General features: G+C 35.7%; 1 protein-coding gene across 2 annotated transcripts in view; it reads right to left on the bottom strand.

Moving 5' to 3' along the window:
* GABRG3 (gamma-aminobutyric acid type A receptor subunit gamma3) overlaps positions 1-13671 on the bottom strand; it is a 344678-nt gene that overhangs the window by 316114 nt on the left and 14893 nt on the right. The window contains exon 3 of one of the 2 annotated variants that reach the window (XM_080377388.1): positions 8352-8419. The exons of the other annotated variant lie outside the window; for it this stretch is intronic. Within the exon in view, the coding sequence (XP_080233514.1) occupies positions 8352-8419 (68 nt within the window). The remainder of the gene's footprint in view (positions 1-8351; positions 8420-13671) is intronic. 2 annotated transcript variants of the gene reach the window in all.

The raw sequence follows: 13671 nt of genomic DNA, 5'->3' as shown, positions 1-13671 counted from the left end.
GAAAGCAGTCAGACAGGAATGTAGAAATTTATTTGGTTTAAGAATCTCACAAAAGCCTTGAGAATTTAACCTCCTAGACCTCTGAACAGTTTCCTTTACTATTTAAAACTTCAAAAAGCACTTAATAAAATTATTTTATTAACATTTAAATGTTTGTTGCTATTTTTAATGGAGTCACTCTACTTCACCATAGTACCTAAGATGTTTAACTAATACACATGTAAAACTCTATGGTCAAAATTGTCTGCTTCCGTGTAATATTCAAAAAGCTAATAATAGTTGCAAAACCACCTTCCTTTTACCAAATTTTTCAGCATTCAAGGGTCACAAATGTCATTTGTTGAAGCACGAAAAGAGACACAGTTTCTGGAGGAGATACCAATTTTAAGGGTAGAAAACAGCTTGTCCAACACAGTATGTAGGAGAACTTCTATCTTAAAAGTCTAACGAAAAGCAGATGCAGAAGACAACAGAGGTGGAGAAAGCTTCAAGGAAGAAACCTACGAAAACATATAAAGAATGTAGAATATTGCTATTTTGACCACATAAAAGTCCCCTTTCCAGATCAAGAAAGTAACAAATGAAGACTATTGTCATTTAAAAGGAGAAAAGTGTGTGATATTAACAAAAGCATGGAGGTGTGGGCATTCAACCCTGCAGTCTGTAGGCTGCAGAAACAAAGCATTTGTTTTGTTCTTGTGTTCTGTGTAGTCATTCAGCAGAAATACCTTGTCTGTACCAGAAAAAGCATGTCTAAGAGTACTTAAGAGTCACAGGACACCATATTCACTAAAAACCTTGAAGGGAAATGAAATACAATTCTTTAAACCTTATTTTTCAGCCATGAGACAATAAAGGAAATTATGTCCAATTAGACTGATGACAAGCTCTCATGTAAAAAAAAAAAAAAAAAAAAAAATGGGCTACGTGGGTTCTTCTGGGTTTTATTCATTGTAAGAATGGTGTGAAAAATGAAGGGCATTGTTCTGATATTTAAATGACACTGATGAATAGTATTCATTCTTTACCAGCCAAAAAAACTTACAGAAACATGAAGACTCTTCTGTCTTTGGGATTATATGAGGTTACATTGTATTCAGATGTTCCTTCCTAATTACAAGCACATTTATAATGCCACTGGAATGACTCTATGGGTGCTGTGATGCCTGGGTCTGCACTCCCAAAACTTTATACCATGACATTTTACAACAAATTGTCATTAGGACTGCTCTATTATTTAGAGAACCAATCAGCAACATCCATTTGCTTCTTGGGTAAATCCATCACTGGAAGAACTAAGGAAGATCAAACTCTCAAAATCATGGTTTCAATTATGTCAATATCATGCAGGAATCCAATAAACAGGTTGACACAGAAGTAATTACTCTTTCATAGAGTAATCATGGAAAGCTCAGGTTCTAAAACAAAGTTGATAAATGCTTGACTGCACAAAAACTAATCTGATATAGGCAGAGAGACCCTCTATTTACCCTAAAGTAATTCAATATCCTTTGCAGCAATTCAGCCGTAGCTTTACTAAATTAACTTTCCCAAATGTCGGCAATAAAGAAAGTAAAGCTATGTAGCACTGGACAGACAAGGAAGGCAACTGTTACTTTCTGTAGGAACTGTAACAGTGCCTAAGTTTACTGTGAAGCCTAGGATGCGCAGGCCCAAGAAACAGGTTTTTGAAGTGGGAAAAACCAAGCCTAAGATCTGGCATCAGGCTGGAAAGTAGTTTCTTCCCATACTTTGTACAAAGGCCAATTCATTTGCTCAAAGATAAGGTACCTGTTAGATTCTCTAGCACTATTCAGCTATGGAAAAATCTTTCAGTCCAGCTGTTCTTCAGATCTTTTTTCAATCCCTGTTACTGAGCAGATGAGACATTTAATTTTCCTGGATTAGTGACAGTAAGGTGTTTATTTGTTATACACCTTTTCAGAAAACACTAAGGCATCCATATAGGACAATCTCCTTGAACTCTGATAAAACAGGCCAGCAGACAGAAGATCAGTCCATTACCAAAGACTTGTGACAGAAACGATCATTTCTCTAAGAAGCACACTGGATTTCCTGCCAGTGCAGTAAATTATAGCAATAAGTATTTTACTGCTACTCATCACAGTACACAAGTTTCATTACAGAAAAATGAACATTATGCTAGTCCATTCAATTGCACCTCAAACAAGGGCAGCCTAAGACCTTTATCTAAGTGTCAGTCAGCTAGGTCCTATTTTAGTTATGTGAAATGGAGCTCTAGAGGAGACCAAAAGTAGAAGCTGCTAGGTGATACACGAAAAAACCAAACCAAGCTCATTTTTTTCTCCTCCAGCTTTCTCCTTTCCACTCCATTTCACTTTTGAGATTATTTAGCTTCCCACAAGCTCAATGGGTGAACAGAAGTCATAAATAGACTCAAGTTTCAGCTTATTACTACTACCTTCCAGAAACGTTTTCATAGTAAGGCACTGACTGCCAGAGCTTGAAGCAAGTCTGTATGTGAGGTGATTTTGATTTATCAGCACAAATCCATGCAGCTTAAAATTTTTCAATAATTCATACCTTTTTTATCATGAGTGATCTTAACTTAATGACACTATATAAATATGATCTAGAAGTAAGAATAGTAACTTGATCATAATCTAGCAAAAATTTTAAGTGTATGATTAGTATCAGTCCTCATAAATGAACAGACCCACTCTAACTAAAATTTAGTGCAGGACTTGAGTGTTATCTTAGGTCACAGAGCAAAAAAGAAAACTTGTAAAATTTGCGGGGAATACATCCCGAGGCATGCCATTATTGTAAAGATGATCTGAACTCACCAACCTGAAAACTCACCCCTCAAAAATAACAAACCACCTTCCTACACAATTGATTTATAAATAGATTAGGTAGGACAGTGAGATACAGTTAGGAAAAAACACTCCAAGTTAACAACGAACAGCAGGATATCAGGCTTGTGGCTCAAATAGTGTGTTGCATTGTCTTTGAGAAGAAGCCTGCAAAGGAAACACTCAGGGCTACACAGTGAGTTGAAAACCAGACAAAATCTGAATTTAAATTATCTTTGCCCTGTTATGGAAAGATTCACCATGTTATGTTTCTATAATTGCAGATGCTTTAATAATAGCTTTAACTATTAAATAAATAGACATAAAGACTAAAAATATTCAAAAAATTGAGACCTAATTATAAGCTCTGAATAATACCTTAGACAAGTCTCCACATGAAGACTGTTCTTTTGAATACCTACCAAGCCTAGTGGAGAAGCAAAATGAGCATGTGGGGACTTTGAAACTGAAGCTCAAAGTAGTTTATCAATACATTAAGGGGGAAAAAAGGAGCAAAGATTGCTTTTATTCTACAACACTTAACAAAAGCAAATACAGCATCCATACAGATACAACATAGCCTAGAGAGTGGACACAAAAGAATGAAGTCATGAAACACACAAAAGAAACACTCTATGAATTACCTTTTCAGATTATCTGAGAATAAAAAAGATGAGCATATATCCAGCAGACAATCAATTAGTACTTTTATGAACAGGTAAGTACAGTTTATAAACTTGTTTCTCACTGTCTCTTCAACATACTTTCTGTACAGCTTCGTTAAAATGAGATTCCAGTTGCTAAAACCACATAGATGTCAAATACTTCCTTCACTAGCCACTTGTGTTGCAGTCTCATATTCCTGTAGCTACTCAGTTAATACTATATGTGTGTGCACATACACAAACTTTGATGCTATTGAGATTTAATAGTCTATATAATCTCAGTGTATTTATATTCCTCACAAAACTACTTCTAGGGGATTTTTTCCCCCATCAGTTACATTTGATTCCTACTTCACATATTGACATGGTCTGTCTCCTTTTCCTGTTCTTTTATACACAAGCCAGTACTGCTTGTGTGTAGAAAAAGAGGTTACAGTAAGTCACATTAAGATCTAAGTTTTATAAAGCAACTTACAAACCTTTGTTGTTGTTAACAGGAACTGTGCTGTTGACAAAAATCAGAGCATGGATTTTAATGCAAAAGCGTATGCTTCCTGGACACCATTTTGAATGGCAAGTGTTTAAAAAAAGACACTAAGATATGGAAACAGAGTAATGTGGAATTTTTAGACCTGTTTCACAATATAAAGGGGGGGGGGGGAGGGGGGGGAGGTGTGTGTGTGGGGGTGTATGGGTGTGGGGGCGTGGGTGTGGGGGGGGTGTGGGGGTGTGCGTGCATGTGTGTAAAAATTTGAAATAAAGTCCTCTGATAGATATGAATATTGCATTCTACAAGTCAGGGTCTCTAATGACATTGTAACATGAAATGGCAAGTTGCAAATTTCTGTAACTTACTTTATGAAGAGATGAAAACCAAGACAAAGAGATAAGAATATGCACACTGGAAGATTTGATTTGGGTTACAACATCCATGTGTCATTTACCCTTAAATCAACCAGTTTATGTTTCTTTTAAATAAATCCAAGCTCATATGCTGTTATTTTTTTATTAAAGGACAGATAACCAAGATATTTATACTAGATGGCTTTTATCTGTTAAAAAGCCACCCTAAAATTTTTGAATGGTCATTCAAACATCTCAGAGTTTTAATTTCAAAATACTCTTGTCTAGTATCAATCATTTCTGTCATTTCATATCATCATGCCATAGCTCAAAACACTGAAATTGCTTTCTTCTTCAAAGCCCCTGCCACTTTAGACTACCTCCTAGTATCACTCAGTTCATTATTTAGCCAGGTTTTACTTCTTTATTCTTACACAATTCCTATTTCTTGCTACTTAACATTAGCTTTTTTTAGACCATGGCCCAAAGAAATCTTCCATGTCAGAGACAAAGGAAGAGTCACCACTACCTATCCAGAAGAAATGTCTATTGTCATCATAAATGATTACAATGTTAAAATGATGAGTCTCTAACTGAAAAGCAACTACATTACCTTCTCACAATCACTCCTGTTTTTTCTGGAAATCTTGAGGTTCTAAATATTTTTGAAAGCAACTAGGAAATGAACCACTGGCAAGGCCTTTAGGGGAAGTGGGATAAACCCTCTGCAAACAGTCTGGAATGCAGGGTCAGCCACATATTCCTGTGGATTATGCTGTCTCTGTCACAGAGAACACTACGTTTCCCTTAACTCCAAGCCTTTTTGAAAGGGTCCCTAACATTTCCTCTCCTTGTGGCACTTTCAGCCTCAGTCTAAGACAAATTCTTTTTCCTCAGGGCCACAAGCATTCACATACAATTAATCTGAGGTTGTCTTTGCTGTAGGTAGGTGTCTGGTAACAACTATCTTTTTCCTGACTGTTAAAGAAGCAGGGAGATGTTAATATCCATATCCAAGTCTAATCATAAATACCACAAAGTTATTGACATCTGAAAAGCTTTGTTCTACAAAATTGGCTTGAACATTCAACTGAACACCCATTGAACAGATATTTTAAAGAAAATTATTTTACTTTCTAGGTTTCACCCACAGGATGAAAGTGCTGATGAAAACCGATAAGAAAATATACCTGCAGAGTTTGATCTCTAGAGAAGCTCCACACGATTTTCCCTCAGAAGGGCTGCAGATTAAGAAAAAAGAGATAGTGCTAAGGGCTAAGTTTGGAAGTACACAGCAGGGAAGTCCTCCTGGTACGTGTTGATGATCTCGCTCAAAATACAAGAGATGGAAATCAATGTAATCACCTTTCTTTTCACTCAATCAACTGCCATCTTGCAGAGTTGTCTTGACAGAATAGCTCAACTTTTAATTATAATTTAAGGAGAAAAGCTAAAAGTTCCTGTCCTGCTGAGAAGTACAGCATATGTAGATTCTTGCAAGAATACTCCTTTTTTCTCCCAGAATACTATTCTAAATTCTGTACAGGATTTTCGCACACATTCCTCTCCCTTCGAGAGTTCAGTTGTATGACAGGAATCGGACTGAAGACAGTCCCTTCCTTCCTCTTCCTCTGCCACAGGTAATTTCCAGCTACTGTTTCTGTTCAGCTGCTTGTGTACCCATGCTCCAGCAGTTCACAGGCTACATGAAAAACTGCTTACTTAAAAAATATATAAATTACTTTTTACTTATTATTTTTAATTCCAAAAACTGTTTAATTTTTTCCCCAGTAGAGTATCACAGAGCTACTGCATACTATATCCAAACATCTGAAATATCACAGATTGGGGGAAAAGTAGCACCTCAATCACTTCTGGCACTGGAGAGACAAGTTATCACACAGCACCATAGCTTATAGGTTTGTGAGGAGGGCTTTCCATTCTCACTGTAAATGTGAGACTGCAAGCTCATTTCTGCTCTCTCATGCAAGTTTGAACAAACTGTAAAGTAACAAAGCAAAAATGGAGCTTTTGGACAAAAGTTTGCTACATTTGAGTCCATAATGTTAATCTCCTATATTGATAATTAGGTTTGAGAACAGAATCAAATTCAAAAGTGTTCAGATTAAGTTTCAGTGGAATATACTGTCCAAAGCATATTTGAAACAAGGTCTGGTTTTATTCAAAATTGTAAATATAGCTTTAACCAGACTTGAGTCCTTACAACTTCAGGTATCTACATTTTATGTAGTTACGGTGTTAGATATGATTCTGCCCTTACAGATTATACATAGAGGTTTTTTTAGCTGTAACCAAGAAATATCTCTATGCCATACAATCTTGAACTATCCTAATAAGACTGTCTACTATCAAAAAGATACAGCATGCATTTTTTAAATTGATATCTTGGTGCATCTTTCCACCTTGGTGCCATAAGTTATCCTGAACTCAAAGTTAAGACATAAGTAAATTAGTCATGTTTTGACTGTGCCATAATAATCTTCCAAGAACCACTGGCTCCTTCTATTATTATTTTTCCTTCCTGTTATCTGAAGCAGTTCTGATAAAATGTTTTCTAATTATTATTCCACATACCTTTCCATCACCTCAAAATGCTATTTACAAGCTAATTCAGAGGGGCAAAGAGCAAAAAGACTTTGAAAAGCAAGCATCCTTACCATTGTCCCCATTGCTTTTGAACAGAGTACCCATTCCTAGAGTGTATATAAATGCAAGCCAGAGGACTGTAAGAGAAGTAAGATCTTCCAATAAATCATTCCCTGGACAAGTCATTTTGGTATGCAGTCAGGGAAGGGCAAGACAATTAACTATTTACTAGTTCAAGAATGGAGCAGGTACCCTTATTGCTTGACATTTCAGTGCTTCACACAACATATGACCAATAAATTTCACACTCTGAATGTGTGGACAAGTTGTTCCCAGCACATAGTTTGTTCTATCTTTATTTGTCAGATTTCCCGTTGCCAGGGGGCATAGGAGTCTCTGACCACCCAGTATTTGACACGTTGCAATAATTTACATTCTCCCATATACATAGGCAAAACCAATAAGGCTGAATGACCACCTTTCAAATTCAGGAGCTTTTGTTCCCCAAATACTAAACATACATGCAGTGTATTTATTAGATACTTGCACAATCATTGTACACAGCAGCCTTGGAATATCACTGTGAACATGAGAAAGTTATTGCTTTGAAGAGGTTCGTATAAGAGCTTTAAGTAAATGAAGATATTAATAGGTCCTCCTTTTCCAAGTTGTATTAAGAAGAAATTCAGCCTAGTCTACAAAAAGGAATACTATGCTGAATTCAAATGTGAAGTTGCACAAGCAGCCACCCATACCTCCATAGCTGCATAAACATTCAGCTTGCTTTCTAAATCTGAATGTATTGCTGCAGAACTGAGAAATATCCTGAAGATCACAACTGACCAACCGTTACGTTATGCTAGGTTCACTATTTTCACACTACCACTCAGACATTTGGTTTCTCCTGCCTTTGCACATGCAATACACTTCTGTGTAACTTCTTCAAAATTATACTTTAAGGCTAAAGATTGTTAATAACTCAGTGAAAGAAAAGTAACCACTGAAGAGATGATGAATTTCATATAAATACACTAATACTATGGGATGAATCTCTGTATAAGATGAAGCTACATATATTCGACTCTCAAAACATTAATTCACAAATTTTCTTCACAATAGCTTTGCTTCATACTTATTTTTTCCCTACGATGGCTATTTACCATTCAAGATCTACCAGCATTTTGTGGTAGACAACACAGAGCATAATATTGCTCATAAGTTTGTTCTTCTCTGAAAGAGACACAAAAGAGTCATCTGAAAAACAGATCTATACCTGAAAGCAGAACCAAATTAGCAATCAAAGCAACTTATCCCAGTGGTATTTTTGCCTTTTTCTAAAGCCAGTACTGATGCCAAGACCAGCAGTCCAGATAAAAATCTTTGTTAGCAAGTCACTTACCATATTTATTGATGATACAGGACCAATGCTGTTGACATAAATGTCAACATCAATAACTGTTGGTTTTACTGTGGAGGAAAAAAAAATATGTTTAATATTATTTTGCAGAAACTATGAGTACTCACTTTAAATATTTTCTTCCCCAGTAACCGTAAGGTCTATTCTTCAAGTAGAACTACCAGGAACTATGAATTACATATTTTTCAGGAGTGCAAGGTTCTTTTCCTCCTACCCAAGAAAAATTGCTGTAAATTACAGCCTATACCACTTTATCATCATGATCCCCATTTATCTCAGTATTAAGAACAGTGGCTTACAGTCAAAACCTAAGATGACTGACAAGAAACTACAAATAATGCAGCATATCACTTTTTCCCATTGCCTCAACATGTAAGTCCTTCAGCATGTTTGTTTCACATCAAAAAATCTTTCCAGATTTTCTCATCTCATCATTCCTGAAACCATCCTAGCTTTGAGTAAAATCCCTATGAAATCCATTTAGTTAAACCTAAGCAACTCTTCTCCTTTCAGTTTAGACTCATTCTGTTCGGCCCATGTTGCCTTTGCACTGATTCATCCAAAGGTTTTTGAATTTGATTTGGTTTAGTCAATGCAACAATGCAAGTTTCTCACAAGATCTTCCATATTTTCAGACTTCCAGGACTGAATAGGCCAGGACAAGCTCTTACTAGTTTCTTTAGCTGAGGCCACTAGGATTTATCTTTCTTTTAGCGTCTTTGGTGTCAGTGTACTTGGTGAACATTATTCAGATAGCTCTTACTGGTGACATAGCTTAGCTCAATATAATGCCACTCTTCCACTGAAAGGCATGTTGGTTACTTCACTTATACTGCCCTCCTTTCAAACCCATAGCATATACATAAACCTCTAAACTGAGATCTAAACTGGTGTTTTACTTTCTCCAGTGTTAGCTGACCCAAAACTAAGTAAGTTTAAATCCTGTTCTATCCTGCAGTCAAAATTGATGTAAATTTGGCCCTAGTAAGCCAACAGCTTCTATTAAATATCTCCCTTTCTCATAGAGGCACCTTCCCCTCTCCACAATCTTCAAAGATCTCCAGAAAGCAATTCCAGTCACTAAAGTCTGGGAACTATGCTGAACTTTGGATATTTTTTTTTTTCACTAATCCCTAAGTCCACTAGAACAAATGGTAATAGGTATATCATCCACTCAAAACTCTGAGAGCTTTTTTCGGGGAAGCTACTGAGCAGAGAAGTGATGAACAGTTAAATTCCATGGTTCTGTGGGAAGCTTATCTCAAATGGATAACAGTTAATTTGTCTAAAGCTTAAGAAGCCATTCAGCACAAAGCTGTAGACAGAAATCTTCACATGTAAAGATGAATAATTTTTGCCCACATCCCCAAAATTTCAGACTAACAATGAGATGCCAATGAGTTTTCAAGTACCTGTAAATTTAGATGGTTCTGAAAAAAAAGGCAGGCTGCCTTGTCATGTAAGACTTTGGTATGCCATATCATTAGGAAGACTAGATCTAGTGTTGCAAAAGCAGACATTAAATTGGACACAAATAGTTGTTGAACATGAGAACCATTGTCTCTAATTCATTAAGTACCATACACTTCTTTGACTGCATATGATCAGAACATCCAGGATTATTTAAGGTCATGGTTTCAAATTGTCTGAAGTACTGGCTTATAAACTCAGATCTTCCCTTCAGCAAAAGAAAATCTGAACTCAGCTGAACAAGCACAACTGATGAATGCAACCCTAATTGTACCCAGCTAATAACTAAATAGGAGTCTAGCAGCTTCTGGTAATGAGACTTGCCTCAAAATGCAGTAATAAATGTCATTACATAGGAATTGGTAATAGCGGAGAACTACAGCTAGCTCTTTTGCCGAGACAGTATACATGGAATAAAGGGCTCTGATCTTTTTAGGGCTAATGCACATATCTAGTTGGAGGTTCAACACTAAGGAGTTCTGGTGAACATTAATGGGACTAGAGTCAGTGATGCACATTGGCATACAATTGAATCTTGGTGGGATCAGGGACAAAGTTCAGGACCTGAACACAGTGCTTGGAATCCATTTTTGTTCAAACATTGCAGCTAAGTGTATAAATAGATTATGAGATGATAATTTCTCCTTAATGTTCCGGGCCAAATTCTCTTCTGGTGCAAAAAAATGAAGCATTTCTTGTTAATGCTAAAGAGAATTTGGTCTTACAATAAAGGTCTAATCTTGAAACAGAAGGAAACTTAGCAGCAGCCACTTCTTAAGTCAAATTAAATCAGAATCTAGCCTCAGATATTCCCAGTGAAATTAAAATTAAGAATAAATCAAGTAAAAAAATACAGGTAAACTATTATAGCACTACAACAACAAAGACTTAAAGTTCCTTTGAAAGATATTTTATTTTCCTAGGCAGAAAATACAATTGTAATATGATTGTATGGCAAACGTGTTCAGGTTTTGAAAGAAAAGACAGAAGAATACAGTTCTTTTTACATGCGGATTCTCATGGATATAAACAGATACAAACTGGGAGAACCATCAGATATAAATTTTAAATTTTTCATCACAGAATTTTAATTCAAAATACCAACTAAAATGAGGCAAAGATTTTAAGATTACTTCATGCAGAATGCATTATGAAAGAGAAAATAACTGAGTCTTAAAGTTATTATGCCTTACTAGAAAAAAATCACCCTCTACCCGTCTTCAAAATAAACTGATTTTCATGGAAAGACATAAATTGTTACACCACCAATTATTTCAAAGCCTGCTCAGTTTTTCTGTGTACTACATGCACTTGTGAGCACTCAGTTCATGGACTGATTTAAGCCATGCATGGAGTTGCTGGGCTGCGGATGGAGTCTTTTTTTCTTGCACTAAGTAAAAGCTCACAGTCTTGTGGATTGAACAACAAATGTGTTAATGCCTCACTAAAAGATGCCAATAAGATTACAAATAGATACTAAGTTCCAGTAGCTTTATTTATTTTGAATTTTAATTTCACTGGGAATATCTGAGGCTAGATTCTGCTTTGACTTAAGAAGTGGCTATTTCTTCCGTTTCAAGATTTGACCTCTACTGTAAAACCAAATTCTCTTTAGCATTAACAAAACTGGTACTCAGTACCAGTATCGGCATCAGCCCAAAATCATTCCTAAAGAGCTGTCAGAAACTTAGAAAAATTACTGGCAGAACCATGCATATGGCACATGCACAAGAGCAACTAAAGGTTGTCAATAAATATATCAACCTTCTCAAAGTTATTTGAAATATGATTTATTACATGATAGTTAACTTTGCCTAAAAGACAATGTAAGCACATCCAAGTAACTGCAGTGTTATGCTGCTACACAGTACTATCTAAGGTTAGCCAACTGCTTATCACAATCACTTCATTTTCAAACTTGTTGGTTCTAATTGAGGCAGGGTTTTATAAAGCCAATCAAAATATCTGCAAATAAAACTAAGGTCGCACCAACGTCTAGCTAATAGTTCCCATCTGATCCAAACTCCATGGCTTTTGAGACCGAGTGTTTATATTCCAGTCAGCCTTGTGACCATCAGATTGCAAAGACACATCCAAGTAAAATTTGTCTACAAACTTTAGACAATCCAAAAGATGCCTAGTCATAGGAGTCATGAGTTTAACGCTGCCTGCAGAGCTCACTTAAGAAGTCAGATGAACACTTAAGACATTGTAAAGTTAGGTCAGGCATGTCTGGACAGAAACAAAAGACAGAAACAGCTAGAATAATGTCCTGATTACAAATATCCATGCAGGCCAACTATAGGATTTGTGTAGTCCTGCTTTATAGATTTTCACTGTGGAAATGAATAGTACCTGAGCTTGAACGACTTTAAAATCTGTGAAGACTCTACTCGTGGACATATGCAAAATGATCACGTGTATAAACAACTCAACACATAAATCAGGAGAATTTTAAAAGACTTCTTTGGAAATGAACAAAGGCATTGTTATACAATTTCACAAGTCATGTAGGGAAAAAAATCTGCAATGAGTTCCTGACATTTTGTTATGTTTCTTTACTATTTTAAATTATCCTGTCCTTTTAAAATGTCTCTTAATTTTTTATAGAACCCCACTATTCAGAATTGATGCCTATTTCATGAATGAAACTACTTTGTTTGCTTCCTACAGAAAGCTTCCTCCACATTTGAAGTCTGTCCAAATCACATTTATGTTCTTGCATAAATAATAAATATTTAGAATTATTTTTTAAAGCTTAATATTTAGAAATATTTTTATTGGAAGCTCATTTAAACTCATGAGTAGAACTAGCTGCTGAGCTCTCATAAATTTTAAAATAGAAATTAAATTATTTTTTGTTGACAGTTAGCCTTTCTTACATATTTCAAGCACAACTCCCAGGTCTAAATTATTCTGGTTTTACTCAAAACTGAGGTGGTAAAAATGTTATGGATCAATATACACATGTTTATATAAGCAAAGCGATTAGCACTAGACTTTTAAAAGGCACGCAACCACATAACAAACACAATATGAAATCTGTTCCAGAAATACACAGTCACTTCAACCCTGCCTAAGTTTCCACAAGACTTCCGAATGCAAAAGACTAACAAGATTGGTTCTACAGTAATGAGATATTTTTTGAAATTACTCTATAATGATATTTTACATTATCTCATTAGCACATAAATTGCTGTTTTTAAATTGGGATAAATCTGTAATAAATCATTACACAGTTATCGGTAACCATAGTATTAGTGATCATACCGTTAATGTTTACTTTGTGTTAGTGATGATGAATATTAATATTTTCCTACATGACCCTATAGGCAACATCTAATTACTTGTTTGTTCCTGTAAAATAAACTGCTATGCTAACGATTCACTTCTCAGACATAATAGTGGTCAGCTAAAACTTTTAAATTTTACAACAAATTAGCACATTTGAAGAAAGATATAGTAACAGGAAGTGGCTGAGTCACCATCCCTGGAGGTATTTTAAAGATGTGTAGATGTGGCACTTAGGGACATGGTTTAGTGGTGGACTTAGCAGTGTTAGGTTTACAGTTGGACTCAATTTTAAGTCTTTTCCAACCTAAATGATTCTATGATTCTGTGAAGGTATCAGTGAGGAAAATACAAAAAGACTCATTTCTTCTGCATAGAAGAGAATGGGCTTAAACAACAGATAAAAGGGCAAAGACATCCACTTGCTACAGGCAAAAAAACCCTGACAGAACTGCCATGCATATGTTTTAGGATCAAACTAGCCAAACAGGAATGAAAATGAAAATCAAAAGTATAATCAAAAATTGGGCGCAAAATTGAA

The sequence above is a fragment of the Falco punctatus genome, assembly GCF_963210335.1.
Source record: "Falco punctatus genome assembly, chromosome: 2".
Classification (NCBI taxonomy): Eukaryota; Metazoa; Chordata; class Aves; order Falconiformes; family Falconidae; genus Falco; species Falco punctatus.
The sequence above is the reverse complement of the archived record's forward strand: the minus strand, read 5'-3'. Positions and strand labels throughout refer to the sequence as shown.